Genomic DNA, 16741 nt, shown 5'->3' with positions numbered 1-16741 from the left:
TAGCAATCTTCAGAGCGGAGGGAAAAATTCCTAAACTAAATGATAGATTAAAGAAATGACTCAAAGCTGGGGATATGCTGTCTGCGACTAATTTTAAGAAAAAAGAAGGAATATTATCATGCCCAACTGCTTTGCCTTTTTTCAGGTTCCTTATTACTTGGTGAACTTCTAAAGGTGTTGATGGCTCCAGAAAAAACGAATTCTGTGTAGGAGCACCCAAAAAGGCTTTTGAAAGATTTCGTACTGTGTGGGACATTATCGGCAAGTCTCTTTCCTACGGATGAAAAAAATTTATTAAATTCAACGGATATCGCGACAGGGTCTGAGACTATGGTACCATTTTCAAGCTTCAGTTCCGAGATAGTGGTTTCATCATTGGACCTTACTTTGATGATGTCATTTATAGTTTTCCAAGTGCGTTTAACATCGCCTCTGTTGTTCTCTAGGATGTTATGGTAATACATTTGTTTTGATCTCCTCTGCAAATGTGTCAAAATGTTTTTATATTTTTTAAAGTGGAGACGCTGGGATAAATTTCCCTTCAGGAACTTACTTTTGAACATCTTGTTCTTATGTTTAATGGAATTACGAATTCCTTTAGTAATCCAAGGTTTGGAATAAAATTTGTTTTCTCTACGCGAAAATGGTCTTAATGGGGCATGCTCATTGATTAACCACTTGAAGTGACTAAGAAAAGTATCAAATGAGCTATTGAAGTTTACTTCAGATAATATAACACTAGTATAATTATTACACATTGACTCAACTTCTAGCCTGAACGAGTCAGCACAAAATTTAGTCATGTCCCGTTTCATGCGAGTGTTTGTTTTAACATTACTATTAGTTGCTGGTATTGTGCACATTATGGAAAAGTGGTCGGTGAGATCACTGAGCAAAATAAATGACGAAGTGCGGGAATCTATGATATTAGTGTAGATATGGTCAATTAATGTGTGGGAGGTTGAGGTCACTCTGGTTGGTTTGGTGATAAGTGGACATATGAAATTGGACATTAGCATATCCAGATACTTGGTAGTAGGATTGTCACAAGAATTAAAAGGATTTATATTGAAGTCGCCTAATATAATAAATTGCTTTTTAGCCATCGCCAGCTTCTCAAATAAACAAGACATTGCTGTGGTGAATGATGGGATATTATTTTTTGGATGTCTATATATTACACCGACAACAAGATTTTGAATTTTTGAGGTTGGTTGGAAATATTTGAGTTCGATCCACAAGTCCTCACAGTTTGGGAGGCAAAGGCTGAAGTCAGTGCATAAATGAAAGTTTAGATTGTCCTTAATATAAAAACCAACACCGCCTGCGCGAGTAGAGGAGGGAGCATGAATGAAAGTGTAACCAGAGATATCAATATTGACAACAGCAGTTTCACTCATGATCCTAGTCTCGCTTAGAGCAATAATTTGAGGTGGAATACAAAAATTTGAAATTAGCTCAACTAGATTATCGGCATATTTTGCCAAAGATCTGATGTTATGGTGCAATATAATAAAGTCTGTTGCTAGAAAACTTGAAGTTACTCTATTGATATTGGATATTTCAAGGTATCGACTTGCAATAGAAGGAATTTCGGGATGAAAATTGGTTGATTCCCAGGTAGGATAAGGATCACTCATAGATGAGGAATGCTAATGGGTTCGAATTAGATAACATTAGGTTGGTTGAGGCGAGGGGGGCAAAGTCATTAGATGGGCTATTCCAATGGGGACTGAAGTTATTTAAACCAATAACATGATAGAATAATTTACTAGGATATGGCAGTAAAAAATTAAATAGACTCATCTTATTTTATCAAGATCTTCATCTTCAGTTATGGATAAAGTGTTAGTGTCTTTGTTCTTTTTTATCAGCACTTTGCCATTTGATGTCCATAGGAAGGCGTAACCACATTGTCTTTTGAGAATTTTTGCTTTGTAAAATAAGTTCTTGTTTTTGTCGGTCAAATTCTCAACAACAAATGCTTTGGATAGGTTCCTTATGGATGTTGAATTGGTAGCGGTTTTGATCAAGTGATGATTTTTGAGAATTTTAGCTCTGATTTTGCGATTGGTAAATTTTGCGACAATCGGTTTATGGATGTTGGAGTTTCGCGTTGGACAACGATGTGTTACAGAGATGTCAGATGGTTTGATGTCCACGTGGATGATCTTTCCAATTTCTGTTATCAATTTGTCGGTGTCCTCATTTTCATTAGGTGCGATGCCATGAAATTCTAGATTATCCAATCTAGATCGGCGCTCTTGTTCCTCATTTTTTTCTGTGGCATAGTATAATTCGTCCTCCAAGTCATAGACCAACTCTTCTAGATCTCCTATTTTTTGCCATAGAGCATAAGTTTGTCATCTGTTATTTTTTGCTTGGCAATAATCTCATCATATTTTGTTGATTGAAAACTTTGAGATTCTTTAATAGAAGCTAGATCTTGTTTTATTTCTTTTAGAGACACCATTTGGTCCTCCATACATTCTTTTAGCCCAGGACTCATAGGCAGGTATTCAGAGGTGAAGTTCGCGGAGTTGAAGTTTTCGGCAAGGCATTTGGCAATAAAAGATGGTAATTGGTATACTATATTTCTTTGTATTGCCTCCTGGAGATTCATCTGGAAGTTAGCTTGCCCCTCCTGTTGTTGCGTCAAGGGGCCAATTGGTGAAAGGCCAGGATCCGGGAGACTCCTGGTCAGGGATTGCTTGGGCTGCGAAGCCATGTTGTTATAGATGATTGACTTATATGCTGGAATTGATGTTGAAGTACACAGTGATGATTCAGTTAGACTATTCTGCTAGTTTTAGGTTAGTTTTTAAAACCTGTAGATCTTAATCAAATAGCGAATAGGGGTATTTTGGACTCAGAGGTTAAGATAGTATTGACATGGATAAATAGAAACCTTGACATATAATACGGAAGAAAGAGAACCGGAGAGAGGAAAGGTGAAACTCAAGTCATATATTGTTTTAAAAATTACAAATTTCATCTATTATAAAATTTATCTGGAATGTTAAGATAGTATTGACATGGAGAAATAGAAACATTGCGATATATTACGAAAGACAGAGAACCGGAGAGAGGAAGGGTGAAATTCAAATCATATATTGTTCAAAAATTACAAATTTAATCTATTTCAAAAGATCCTTCGAGCCGGATTCGAACCAGCGACCTATGGATATCAGCTTTCTATCACTACAGTCCACCGCTCTATCAACTTAGCTATCGAAGGTCACACGACTAGGAATGCATTACGCCTGAGTTGACGTTCATAAATGGAGATGTTTAATACAAAAACCAAAAAACATGATCGGATATTCTGTCCTAATATCGAGAAGTTAATAAATGAGATATTGGTTCAGACTGGGAAGTGATACAAAATCGAAGTGTCGTCCGTGATTTGAACACGGGACCTCTCGCACCGAAAGCGAGAATCATACAAATAGACCAACGAGCCAATCGATAGCTTGAGGTTTACAACGACATTTTCAGCGTTCATTTTTGAAATACTTAAACTCTATGCAGATATTGGGGTATTTTGGACTGACAGGATAAGATAGTATTGAAATGGAGAAATAGAAATATTGCGATATATTACGTAAGACAGAGAACCGGAGAGAGGAAGGGTGAAACTCAAATCATTTATTGTGTAAAAATTACAAATTTCATCTGTTTCAAAAGCTCCTTCGAGCCGGATTCGAACCAGCGACCTATGGATATCAGCTTTGTATCACTACAGCCCACGGCTCTACCAAGTGAGCTATCGAAGGACACACGTCTATGGAAGCATTACTCCTGAGTTGGAGTTCATAAATAGAGATAAAACATGAAAAAAAAACTTGATCGGATCACATGATAGCTTGAGGTTTACAACGACATTTTCAGCGTTCATTTTTGAAATGCTTAAACTCTATTCAGACATTGGGGTATTTTGGACTGACAGGATAAGATAGTATCGAAATGGAGAAATAGAAACATTGCGATATATTACGTAAGACAGAGAATCGGAGAGCGGAAGGGTGAAACTCAAATCATATATTGCTTAAAAATTACAAATTTCATCTGTTTCAAAAGCTCCTGCGAGCCGTATTCGAACCAGCGACCTATGGATATCAGCTTTGTATCACTACAGGCCACCGCTCTACCAACTGAGCTATCGAAGGACACACGTCCATGGAAGCATTACTCCTGAGGTGGAGTTCCTAAATTAAGATTAAACATGAAAAAAAAAACATGATCGGACAATCAGTCAGATTGATGGAAATTGTTATTATTAAGTAAAGATTTGATCTTGTATGGGCTCCTGAGTTGGAGTTCATAAATTGAGATAAAACATAAAAAACACATGATGGGACAATCTGTCAGATTGATGAGAAATTGTTATTATAAGGTAAAAATTTGATCTCGACTGGGCAGTTATACAATAGTGAGGAATCGTCCCGGATTTGAACAAAGGGCGATGTTCACAACGAAATATTTAATATAATGAAAGTCTATGCAGATATAACAAATTCATTAGATCTCCCTATTAAAAAAATTCCTTCGAGTCGGATTCGAACCAGCGACCTGTAGATCTCAGCATTTTACCCCTACAGTCCTCCGGTATATCAACTGAGCTATCAAAGGGCATATCTCCGGCATGAACCCTGATTTAAAATTCATGAATTGAAATGTTTAATACAAAAACCAAAACACATGATCAAAACATTCTGTCTGAATTATGAGAAGTTATTAAATGAGTCATTGGTTCAGTCTGGGTAGTGATACAAAAGCAAGGGCTCGACCGAGATTTGAACCCGGGACCTCTCGCACCCAGAGCGAGAATCATACCCCTAGACCAACGAGCCGGACAATCTGTCAGATTGATGAGAAATTGTTATTTTTAAGTTAAAATTTAATCTTGAATGGGCTCCTGAGTTGGAGTTCATAAATTGAGATAAAACATGAAAAAAACACATGATGGGACAATCTGTCAGATTGATGAGAAATTGTTATTATAAGGTAAAAATTTGAACTCGACTGGGCAGTTATACAATAGTGAGGAATCGTCCCGGATTTGAACAAAAGGCTATGTTCACAACAAAATATTCAATATAATGAAAGTCTATGCAGACATAACAAATTTACTTAGATCTCCCTATTAAAAAAATTCCTTCGAGCCGGATTCGAATCAGCAACCTATAGATCTCAGCATTCTACCCCTACAGTCCACCGGTCTATCAACTGAGCTATCGAAGGGCATATCTCCGGCATGACGCCTGATTTAAAATTCATGATTTGAAATGTTTAATACAAAAACCAAAACACATGATCAGACATTCTGTCTGAATTAAGAGAAGTTATTAAATGAGTCATTGGTTCAGACTGGGTAGTGAAACAAAAGCAAGGGCTCGTCCGGGATTTGAACCCGGGACCTCTCGCACCCAAAGCGAGAATCATACCCCTAGACCAACGAGCCCATAAATAGCCGAAGTTTACAACGACATTTTGAGCCTTGATTTTAAAATAATCAAACTCAAGCAAACATTGGGGTATTTTGGACTCAGAGGTTAAGATAGTACTGACATGGATAAATAGAAACCTTGACATATAATACGGAAGAATGAAAACCGGAGAGAGGAAAGGTGAAACTCAAGCCATATATTGTTTTAAAAATTACAAATTTCATCTATTATAAAATTTATCTGGAAGGTTAAGATAGTATTGACATGGAGAAATAGAAACATTGCGATATATTACGAAAGACAGAGAACCGGAGAGAGGAAGGGTGAAACTCAAATCATATATTGTTCAAAAATTACAAATTTAATCTATTTCAAAAGATCCTTCGAGCCGGATTCGAACCAGCGACCTATGGATATCAGCTTTCTATCACTACAGTCCACCGCTCTACCAACTGAGCTATCGAAGGTCACACGACTAGGAATGCATTACGCCTGAGTTGACGTTCATAAATGGAGATGTTTAATACAATAACCAAAAAACATGATCAGATATTCTGTCCTAATATCGAGAAGTTAATAAATGAGATATTGGTTCAGACTGGGAAGTGATACAGAAGTGAAGTCTCGTACGTGATTTGAACACGGGACCTCTCGCACCGAAAGCGAGAATCATACACATAGACCAACGAGCCAATCGATAGCTTGAGGTTTACAACGACATTTTCAGCTTTCTTTTTTGAAATACTTAAACTCTATGCAGATATTGGGGTATTTTGGACTGACAGGATAAGATAGTATTGAAATGGAGAAATAGAAATATTGCGATATATTACGTAAGACAGAGAACCAGAGAGATGAAGGGTGAAACTCAAATCATATATTGTGTAAAAATTACAAATTTCATCTGTTTCAAAAGCTCCTTCGAGTTGGATTCGAACCAGCGACCTATGGATATCAGCTTTGTATCACTACAGTCCACCGCTCTACCAACTGAACTATCGAAGGACACACGTCTATGGAAGCATTACGCCTGAGTTGGAGTTCATAAATTGAGATAAAACATGAAAAAAACACATGGTCGGACAATCTGTCAGATTGATGAGAAATTGTTATTATTAAGTAAAAATTTGATCTTGAATGGGCAGTTATACAATAGTGAGGAATCTTTCTGGATTTGAACAAAAGGCGATGTTCACAACGACCTATTCAATATAATGAAAGTCTATGCAGACATAACAAATTTACTTAGATCTCCCTATTAAAAAAATTCCTTCGAGCCGGATTCGAACCAGCGACCTATAGACCTCAGCATTCTACCCCTACAGTCCACCGATCTATCAACTGAGCTATCGAAGGGCATATCTCCGGTATGACGCCTGATTTAAAATTCATGAATTGAAATGTTTAATACAAAAACCAAAACACATGATCAGACATTCTGTCTGAATTATGAGAAGTTATTAAATGAGTCATTGGTTCAGCAAGGGCTCGTCCGGGATTTGAACCCGAGACCTCTCGCACCCAAAGCGAGAATCATACCCCTAGACCAACGAGCCCATCAATAGCCAAAGTTTACAACGACATTTTGAGCCTTGATTTTAAAATAATCAAACTCTATGCAAACATTGGGGTATTTTGGACTCAGAGGTTAAAATAGTATTGACATGGATAAATAGAAACCTTGACATATAATACGGAAGAAAGAGAACCGGAGAGAGGAAAGGTGAAACTCAAGTCATATATTGTTTTAAAAATTACAAATTTCATCTATTATAAAATTTATCTGGAAGGTTAAGATAGTATTGACATGGAGAAATAGAAACATTGCGATATATTACGAAAGACAGAGAACCGGAGAGAGGAAGGGTGAAACTCAAATCATATATTGTTCAAAAATTACAAATTTAATCTATTTCAAAAGATCCTTCGAGCCGGATTCGAACCAGCGACCTATGGATAACAGCTTTCTATCACTACAGTCCACCGCTCTACCAACTGAGCTATCGAAGGTCACACGACTAAGAATGCATTACGCCTGAGTTGACGTTCATAAATGGAGATGTTTAATACAAAAACCAAAAAACATGATCACATATTCTGTCCTAATATCGAGAAGTTAATAAATGAGATATTGGTTCAGACTGGGAAGTGATACAAAAGCGAAGTCTCGTCCGTGATTTGAACACGGGACCTCTTGCACCGAAAGCGAGAATCATACACATAGACCAACGAGCCAATCGATAGCTTGAGGTTTACAACGACATTTTCAGCGTTCATTTTTGAAATACTTAAACTCTATGCAGATATTGGGGTATTTTGGACTGACAGGATAAGATAGTATTGAAATGGAGAAATAGAAATATTGTGATATATTACGTAAGACAGAGAACCGGAGAGAGGAAGGGTGAAACTCAAATAATTTATTGTGTAAAAATTACAAATTTCATCTGTTTCAAAAGCTCCTTCGAGTCGGATTCGAACCAGCGACCTATGGATATCAGCTTTGTATCACTACAGTCCACCGCTCTACCAACCGAGCTATCGAAGGACACACGTCTATGGAAGCATTACTCCTGAGTTGGAGTTCATAAATTGAGATATAACATGAAAAAAAAAAACATGATCGGACAATCATCTCAGATTGATGAGAAATTGTTATTATTAAGTAAAAATTTGATCTTGAATGGGCATTTATACAATAGTGAGGAATCTTTCCGGATTTGAACAAAAGTCGATGTTCACAACGACCTATTCAATATAATGAAAGTCTATGCAGACATAACAAATTTACTTAGATCTCCCTATTAAAAAAGTTCCTTCGAGCCGGATTCGAACCAGCGACCTATAGATCTCAGCATTCTACCCCTACAGTCCACCGGTCTATCAACTGAGCTATCGAAGGGCATATCTCCGGCATGACGCCTGATTTAAAATTCATGATTTGAAATGTTTAATACAAAAACCAAAACACATGATCAGACATTCTGTCTGAATTATGAGAATTTATTAAATGAGTCATTGGTTCAGACTGGGTAGTGATACAAAAGCAAGGGCTCGTCCGGGATCTGAACTCGGGACCTCTCGCACCCAAAGCGAGAATCAGACCCCTAGACCAACGAGCCCATCAATAGCCGAAGTTTACAACGACATTTTGAGCCTTGACCTAATCAAGTATTCTGCTGGCAGTGCCGAGGGAAAGTCAGTAAGCACATCAAACAGATGTGCTGGAGAAAGACAGGTAGGATGAAAGCATGAATTTTTTTTATTTTATTTTGAAAGTAGCATATGTGGAGTCACGTAAACTTTGGGGATTGTTATTCCAAATTATTACGCCTTTGTATTTCAGGGAATTTTGAGATTTGCTCAGCGAAAAGCGAGGTACAAAAAGATTGGATTTGGTCGAAGAGCGTGTGTTGTGTTCATGCACAGAGGTAAGCGAAACAAAATAATTGTCGAACGCTGTGGGCAAGTAATTATTCTGAAATTGGTGCATAACTTTGGCAATCTCTAGAGTATAAATGTCGGATAGTTTCAACACCCTGGTTTTATGGTAAAGGGTGTTTAAGTTTGTACGAATAGACGCTCTGGAGAGAGTTCTAACAGCTTTATTCTGTAAGACCTCCAATTTGTGAATGTTGGTTTGTGTTGCAGAGCCCCATGCAGTTATAGCATATTGGATGCGGGATTGAAAAAGAGCAAAATAAATGGTTCGCAGGGTAGCATCCTGCACATAATGCCTAAGTTTTCCCAAAATCCCAACAGACCTTGACAATTTCTTGTGCATCTCGGTAATATGAGTGTTCCATTTTAAGTTACTATCTATATAGAGCCCGAGATATTTAAAGGATTGAACAACTTCCAGAGCAACCCCCCTGATTTTGATTAACATGTTGGGATGTTTTTTAATTGATTTAGGACTGAATAGCATGACTTTAGATTTTTTTACGTTCACAGTGAGTTTGTTGCATAACATCCACTCAATTATTTTATCTATTTCAGTGTTCATAGTATTTTGGAGCGTGGTTGAATCTTTGGCACTGGCAAGCAAGCAAGCGTCATCGGCGAAGAGTTTTGTTAAAAGATTCGAACAGTTCGACAAATCATTTATGAAAAGTAAGAAAGCCAATGGTCCAATGACCGAACCTTGGACAATTTCACAGTGGATGGGCAACATCGGAGACCTATGACATCCTACTTCAACAAACTGTGATCGACCACTCAGGTAATTACATAATAGTTTGCATGCGTTACCTCTAAAACCACAGTGTATCAACTTTTGGACAAGAATTTGATGATCAACTGTGTCAAAGGCCTTCTTTAAATCCAGGAATGCACAACAGACAGACTCCCCTTTATCAATTATTTCATAGATAAATGAAATAAGATCTAGGATGGCATGGGAAGTCGAGTGATTGGATTGAAATCCGAATTGGCATTTGTCGATCAGATTGAATTTGTTACAGAAGTTGAGCATTCTTTTATAGACTAATTTTTCCAGGACGATGCCGATACAGGGTAGAATTGAAATTGGCCTATAATTTGAAGGATTATTTTTGTTGCCACTTTTGAAGATGGGTATTACCCTAGCAATCTTCAGAGCGGAGGGAAAAATTCCTAAACTAAATGATAGATTAAAGAAATGACTCAAAGCTGGGGATATGCTGTCTGCGACTAATTTTAAGAAAAAAGAAGGAATATTATCATGCCCAACTGCTTTGCCTTTTTTCAGGTTCCTTATTACTTGGTGAACTTCTAAAGGTGTTGATGGCTCCAGAAAAAACGAATTCTGTGTAGGAGCACCCAAAAAGGCTTTTGAAAGATTTCGTACTGTGTGGGACATTATCGGCAAGTCTCTTTCCTACGGATGAAAAAAATTTATTAAATTCAACGGATATCGCGACAGGGTCTGAGACTATGGTACCATTTTCAAGCTTCAGTTCCGAGATAGTGGTTTCATCATTGGACCTTACTTTGATGATGTCATTTATAGTTTTCCAAGTGCGTTTAACATCGCCTCTGTTGTTCTCTAGGATGTTATGGTAATACATTTGTTTTGATCTCCTCTGCAAATGTGTCAAAATGTTTTTATAATTTTTAAAGTGGAGACGCTGGGATAAATTTCCCTTCAGGAACTTACTTTTGAACATCTTGTTCTTATGTTTAATGGAATTACGAATTCCTTTAGTAATCCAAGGTTTGGAATAAAATTTGTTTTCTCTACGCGAAAATGGTCTTAATGGGGCATGCTCATTGATTAACCACTTGAAGTGACTAAGAAAAGTATCAAATGAGCTATTGAAGTTTACTTCAGATAATATAACACTAGTATAATTATTACACATTGACTCAACTTCTAGCCTGAACGAGTCAGCACAAAATTTAGTCATGTCCCGTTTCATGCGAGTGTTTGTTTTAACATTACTATTAGTTGCTGGTATTGTGCACATTATGGAAAAGTGGTCGGTGAGATCACTGAGCAAAATAAATGACGAAGTGCGGGAATCTATGATATTAGTGTAGATATGGTCAATTAATGTGTGGGAGGTTGAGGTCACTCTGGTTGGTTTGGTGATAAGTGGACATATGAAATTGGACATTAGCATATCCAGATACTTGGTAGTAGGATTGTCACAAGAATTAAAAAGATTTATATTGAAGTCGCCTAATATAATAAATTGCTTTTTAGCCATCGCCAGCTTCTCAAATAAACAAGACATTGCTGTGGTGAATGATGGGATATTATTTTTTGGATGTCTATATATTACACCGACAACAAGATTTTGAATTTTTGAGGTTGGTTGGAAATATTTGAGTTCGATCCACAAGTCCTCACAGTTTGGGAGGCAAAGGCTGAAGTCAGTGCATAAATGAAAGTTTAGATTGTCCTTAATATAAAAACCAACACCGCCTGCGCGAGTAGAGGAGGGAGCATGAATGAAAGTGTAACCAGAGATATCAATATTGACAACAGCAGTTTCACTCATGATCCTAGTCTCGCTTAGAGCAATAATTTGAGGTGGAATACAAAAATTTGAAATTAGCTCAACTAGATTATCGGCATATTTTGCCAAAGATCTGATGTTATGGTGCAATATAATAAAGTCTGTTGCTAGAAAACTTGAAGTTACTCTATTGATATTGGATATTTCAAGGTATCGACTTGCAATAGAAGGAATTTCGGGATGAAAATTGGTTGATTCCCAGGTAGGATAAGGATCACTCATAGATGAGGAATGCTAATGGGTTCGAATTAGATAACATTAGGTTGGTTGAGGCGAGGGGGGCAAAGTCATTAGATGGGCTATTCCAATGGGGACTGAAGTTATTTAAACCAATAACATGATAGAATAATTTACTAGGATATGGCAGTAAAAAATTAAATAGACTCATCTTATTTTATCAAGATCTTCATCTTCAGTTATGGATAAAGTGTTAGTGTCTTTGTTCTTTTTTATCAGCACTTTGCCATTTGATGTCCATAGGAAGGCGTAACCACATTGTCTTTTGAGAATTTTCGCTTTGTAAAATAAGTTCTTGTTTTTGTCGGTCAAATTCTCAACAACAAATGCTTTGGATAGGTTCCTTATGGATGTTGAATTGGTAGCGGTTTTGATCAAGTGATGATTTTTGAGAATTTTAGCTCTGATTTTGCGATTGGTAAATTTTGCGACAATCGGTTTATGGATGTTGGAGTTTCGCGTTGGACAACGATGTGTTACAGAGATGTCAGATGGTTTGATGTCCACGTGGATGATCTTTCCAATTTCTGTTATCAATTTGTCGGTGTCCTCATTTTCATTAGGTGCGATGCCATGAAATTCTAGATTATCCAATCTAGATCGGCGCTCTTGTTCCTCAATTTTTTCTGTGGCATAGTATAATTCGTCCTCCAAGTCATAGACCAACTCTTCTAGATCTCCTATTTTTTGCCATAGAGCATAAGTTTGTCATCTGTTATTTTTTGCTTGGCAATAATCTCATCATATTTTGTTGATTGAAAACTTTGAGATTCTTTAATAGAAGCTAGATCTTGTTTTATTTCTTTTAGAGACACCATTTGGTCCTCCATACATTCTTTTAGCCCAGGACTCATAGGCAGGTATTCAGAGGTGAAGTTCGCGGAGTTGAAGTTTTCGGCAAGGCATTTGGCAATAAAAGATGGTAATTGGTATACTATATTTCTTTGTATTGCCTCCTAGAGATTCATCTGGAAGTTAGCTTGCCCCTCCTGTTGTTGCGTCAAGGGGTCAATTGGTGAAAGGCCAGGATCCGGGAGACTCCTGGTCAGGGATTGCTTGGGCTGCGAAGCCATGTTGTTATAGATGATTGACTTATATGCTGGAATTGATGTTGAAGTACACAGTGATGATTCAGTTAGACTATTCTGCTAGTTTTAGGTTAGTTTTTAAAACCTGTAGATCTTAATCAAATAGCGAATAGGGGTATTTTGGACTCAGAGGTTAAGATAGTATTGACATGGATAAATAGAAACCTTGACATATAATACGGAAGAAAGAGAACCGGAGAGAGGAAAGGTGAAACTCAAGTCATATATTGTTTTAAAAATTACAAATTTCATCTATTATAAAATTTATCTGGAATGTTAAGATAGTATTGACATGGAGAAATAGAAACATTGCGATATATTACGAAAGACAGAGAACCGGAGAGAGGAAGGGTGAAATTCAAATCATATATTGTTCAAAAATTACAAATTTAATCTATTTCAAAAGATCCTTCGAGCCGGATTCGAACCAGCGACCTATGGATATCAGCTTTCTATCACTACAGTCCACCGCTCTATCAACTTAGCTATCGAAGGTCACACGACTAGGAATGCATTACGCCTGAGTTGACGTTCATAAATGGAGATGTTTAATACAAAAACCAAAAAACATGATCGGATATTCTGTCCTAATATCGAGAAGTTAATAAATGAGATATTGGTTCAGACTGGGAAGTGATACAAAATCGAAGTGTCGTCCGTGATTTGAACACTGGACCTCTCGCACCGAAAGCGAGAATCATACAAATAGACCAACGAGCCAATCGATAGCTTGAGGTTTACAACGACATTTTCAGCGTTCATTTTTGAAATACTTAAACTCTATGCAGATATTGGGGTATTTTGGACTGACAGGATAAGATAGTATTGAAATGGAGAAATAGAAATATTGCGATATATTACGTAAGACAGAGAACCGGAGAGAGGAAGGGTGAAACTCAAATCATTTATTGTGTAAAAATTACAAATTTCATCTGTTTCAAAAGCTCCTTCGAGCCGGATCCGAACCAGCGACCTATGGATATCAGCTTTGTATCACTACAGTTCACCGCTCTACCAACTGAGCTATCGAAGGACACACGTCTATGGAAGCATTACTCCTGAGTTGGAGTTCATAAATTGAGATATAACATGAAAAAAAAAACATGATCGGACAATCTGTCAGATTGATGAGAAATTGTTATTATTAAGTAAAAATTTGATCTTGAATGGGCATTTATACAATAGTGAGGAATCTTTCCGGATTTGAACAAAAGGCGATGTTCACAACGACCTATTCAATATAATGAAAGTCTATGCAGACATAACAAATTTACTTAGATCTCCCTATTAAAAAAGTTCCTTCGAGCTGGATTCGAACCAGCGACCTATAGATCTCAGAATTCTACCCCTACAGTCCACCGGTCTATCAACTGAGCTATCGAAGGGCATATCTCCGGCATGACGCCTGATTTAAAATTCATGAATTGAAATGTTTAATACAAAAACCAAAACACATGATCAGACATTCTGTCTGAATTATGAGAAGTTATTAAATGAGTCATTGGTTCAGACTGGGTAGTGATACAAAAGCAAGGGCTCGTCTGGGATCTGAACCCGGGACCTCTCGCACCCAAAGCGAGAATCAGACCCCTAGACCAACGAGCCCATCAATAGCCGAAGTTTACAACGACATTTTGAGCCTTGATTTTAAAATAATCAAACTCTATGCAAACATTGGGGTATTTTGGACTCAGAGGTTAAGATAGTATTGACATGGATAAATAGAAACCTTGACATATAATACGGAAGAAAGAGAACCGGAGAGAGGAAAGGTGAAACTCAAGTCATATATTGTTTTAAAAATTACAAATTTCATCTATTATAAAATTTATCTGGAAGGTTAAGATAGTATTGACATGGAGAAATAGAAACATTGCGATATATTACAAAAGACAGAGAACCGGAGAGAGGAAGGGTGAAACTCAAATCATATATTGTTCAAAAATTACAAATTTAATCTATTTCAAAAGATCCTTCGAGCCGGATTCGAACCAGCGACCTATGGATATCAGCTTTCTATCACTACAGTCCACCGCTCTACCAACTGAGCTATCGAAGGTCACACGACTAGGAATGCATTACGCCTGAGTTGACGTTCATAAATGGAGATTTTTAATACAAAAACCAAAAAACATGATCAGATATTCTGTCCTAATATCGAGAAGTTAATAAATGAGATATTGGTTCAGACTGGGAAGTGATACAAAAGCGAAGTCTCGTCCGTGATTTGAACACGGGACCTCTTGCACCGAAAGCGAGAATCATACACATAGACCAACGAGCCAATCGATAGCTTGAGGTTTACAACGACATTTTCAGCGTTCATTTTTGAAATACTTAAACTCTATGCAGATATTGGGGTATTTTGGACTGACAGGATAAGATAGCATTGAAATGGAGAAATAGAAATATTGCGATATATTACGTAAGACAGAGAACCGGAGAGGGGAAGGGGGAAACTCAAATCATATATTGTGTAAAAATTACAAATTTCATCTGTTTCAAAAGCTCCTTCGAGCCGGATTCGAACCAGCGACCTATGGATATCAGCTTTGTATCACTACAGTCCACCGCTCTACCAACTGAGCTATCGAAGGACACTCGTCTATAGAAGCATTACTCCGGAGTTGGAGTTCATAAATTGAGATATAACATGAAAAAAACACATGATCGGACAATCTGTCAGATTGATGAGAAATTGTTATTATTAGGTAAAAATTTGATCTTGAATGGGCAGTTATACAATAGTGAGGAATCTTTCCGGATTTGAACAAAAGGCGATGTTCACAACGACCTATTCAATATAATGAAAGTCTATGCAGACATAACAAATTTACTTAGATCTCCCTATTAAAAAAATTCCTTCGAGCCGGATTCGAACAAGCGACCTATAGACCTCAGCATTCTACCTCTACAGTCCACCGGTCTATCAACTGAGCTACCGAAGGGCATATCTCCGGTATGACGCCTGATTTAAAATTCATGAATTGAAATGTTTAAGACAAAAACCAAAACACATGATCAGACATTCTGTCTGAATTATGAGAAGTTATTAAATGAGTCATTGGTTCAGACTGGGTAGTGATACAAAAGCAAGGGCTCGTCCGGGATTTGAACCCGAGACCTCTCGCACCCAAAGCGAAAATCATACCCCTAGACCAACGAGCCCATAAATAGCCGAAGTTTACAACGACATTTTGAGCCTTGATTTTAAAAAAATCAAACTCTCTGCAAACATTGGGGTATTTTGGACTCAGAGGTTAAGATAGTATTGACATGGATAAATAGAAACCTTGACATATAATACGGAAGAAAGAGAACCGGAGAGAGGAAAGGTGAAACACAAGTCATATATTGTTTTAAAAATTACAAATTTCATCTATTATAAAATTTATCTGGAGGGTTAAGATAGTATTGACATGGAGAAATAGAAACATTGCGATATATTACGAGAGACAGAGAACCGGAGAGAGGAAGGGTGAAACTCAAATCATATATTGTTCAAAAATTTAAAAATTTAATCTATTTCAAAAGATCCTTCGAGCCGGATTCGAACCAGCGACCTATGGATATCAGCTTCCTATCACTACAGTCCACCGCTCTACCAACTGAGCTATCGAAGGACACACGACTAGGTGTGCATTACGCCTGAGTTGACGTTCATAAATGTAGATGTTTAATACAAAAACCAAAAAACATGATCAGATATTCTGTCCTAATATTGAGAAGTTAATAAATGAGATATTGGTTCAGACTGGGAAGTGATACAAAAGCGAAGTCTCATCCGTGATTTAAACACGGGACCTCTCGCACCGAAAGCGAAAATCATACCCCTAGACCAACGAGCCCATCGAAAAAACGACATTTTCAGCCTTGATTTTAAAATAATCAAACTCTATGCAGACATTGGGGTATTTTGGACTGACATGATAAGATAGTATTGAAATGGAGAAATAGAAACATT

General features: G+C 37.3%; 1 protein-coding gene and 13 non-coding genes across 14 annotated transcripts; 1 reads left to right on the top strand and 13 right to left on the bottom strand.

Moving 5' to 3' along the window:
* Positions 1 to 2738: 2738 nt before the first annotated feature.
* Positions 2739 to 9652, top strand: LOC144430457 (uncharacterized). Its single transcript, XM_078118394.1, has 4 exons — positions 2739 to 2789; positions 8623 to 8688; positions 8797 to 8881; positions 9450 to 9652. Exons 1-4 carry the CDS (start codon positions 2739 to 2741, stop codon positions 9635 to 9637), a joined length of 390 nt encoding a protein of 129 aa, XP_077974520.1. The 3' UTR covers positions 9638 to 9652.
* Trnay-gua (transfer RNA tyrosine (anticodon GUA)) lies at positions 3151 to 3238 on the bottom strand. Its single transcript is given in 2 exon segments — positions 3151 to 3186; positions 3202 to 3238. It is a non-coding gene; the product is annotated as a tRNA-Tyr (tRNA).
* Trnap-ugg (transfer RNA proline (anticodon UGG)) lies at positions 5393 to 5464 on the bottom strand. Its single transcript has one exon. It is a non-coding gene; the product is annotated as a tRNA-Pro (tRNA).
* Trnay-gua (transfer RNA tyrosine (anticodon GUA)) lies at positions 5830 to 5917 on the bottom strand. The gene is given in 2 exon segments: positions 5830 to 5865; positions 5881 to 5917. It is a non-coding gene; the product is annotated as a tRNA-Tyr (tRNA).
* Trnay-gua (transfer RNA tyrosine (anticodon GUA)) lies at positions 6368 to 6455 on the bottom strand. Its single transcript is given in 2 exon segments — positions 6368 to 6403; positions 6419 to 6455. It is a non-coding gene; the product is annotated as a tRNA-Tyr (tRNA).
* Positions 6935 to 7006, bottom strand: Trnap-ugg (transfer RNA proline (anticodon UGG)). Its single transcript has one exon. It is a non-coding gene; the product is annotated as a tRNA-Pro (tRNA).
* On the bottom strand, positions 7373 to 7460 carry Trnay-gua (transfer RNA tyrosine (anticodon GUA)). The gene is given in 2 exon segments: positions 7373 to 7408; positions 7424 to 7460. It is a non-coding gene; the product is annotated as a tRNA-Tyr (tRNA).
* On the bottom strand, positions 7911 to 7998 carry Trnay-gua (transfer RNA tyrosine (anticodon GUA)). Its single transcript is given in 2 exon segments — positions 7911 to 7946; positions 7962 to 7998. It is a non-coding gene; the product is annotated as a tRNA-Tyr (tRNA).
* A 3532-nt stretch (positions 9653 to 13184) lies between the features above and the next one.
* Trnay-gua (transfer RNA tyrosine (anticodon GUA)) lies at positions 13185 to 13272 on the bottom strand. The gene is given in 2 exon segments: positions 13185 to 13220; positions 13236 to 13272. It is a non-coding gene; the product is annotated as a tRNA-Tyr (tRNA).
* A 450-nt stretch (positions 13273 to 13722) lies between these two features.
* On the bottom strand, positions 13723 to 13810 carry Trnay-gua (transfer RNA tyrosine (anticodon GUA)). Its single transcript is given in 2 exon segments — positions 13723 to 13758; positions 13774 to 13810. It is a non-coding gene; the product is annotated as a tRNA-Tyr (tRNA).
* Positions 13811 to 14748: 938 nt separating this feature from the next.
* Positions 14749 to 14836, bottom strand: Trnay-gua (transfer RNA tyrosine (anticodon GUA)). The gene is given in 2 exon segments: positions 14749 to 14784; positions 14800 to 14836. It is a non-coding gene; the product is annotated as a tRNA-Tyr (tRNA).
* A 450-nt stretch (positions 14837 to 15286) lies between these two features.
* Positions 15287 to 15374, bottom strand: Trnay-gua (transfer RNA tyrosine (anticodon GUA)). The gene is given in 2 exon segments: positions 15287 to 15322; positions 15338 to 15374. It is a non-coding gene; the product is annotated as a tRNA-Tyr (tRNA).
* Positions 15375 to 15873: 499 nt separating this feature from the next.
* Positions 15874 to 15945, bottom strand: Trnap-ugg (transfer RNA proline (anticodon UGG)). Its single transcript has one exon. It is a non-coding gene; the product is annotated as a tRNA-Pro (tRNA).
* A 367-nt stretch (positions 15946 to 16312) lies between these two features.
* On the bottom strand, positions 16313 to 16400 carry Trnay-gua (transfer RNA tyrosine (anticodon GUA)). The gene is given in 2 exon segments: positions 16313 to 16348; positions 16364 to 16400. It is a non-coding gene; the product is annotated as a tRNA-Tyr (tRNA).
* Positions 16401 to 16741: the final 341 nt, after the last annotated feature.

Source organism: Styela clava, chromosome 12 (assembly GCF_964204865.1).
Source record: "Styela clava chromosome 12, kaStyClav1.hap1.2, whole genome shotgun sequence".
Classification (NCBI taxonomy): Eukaryota; Metazoa; Chordata; class Ascidiacea; order Stolidobranchia; family Styelidae; genus Styela; species Styela clava.
Note: the sequence above shows the minus strand (reverse complement) of the source record. Positions and strands in the feature narration are given on the sequence as shown.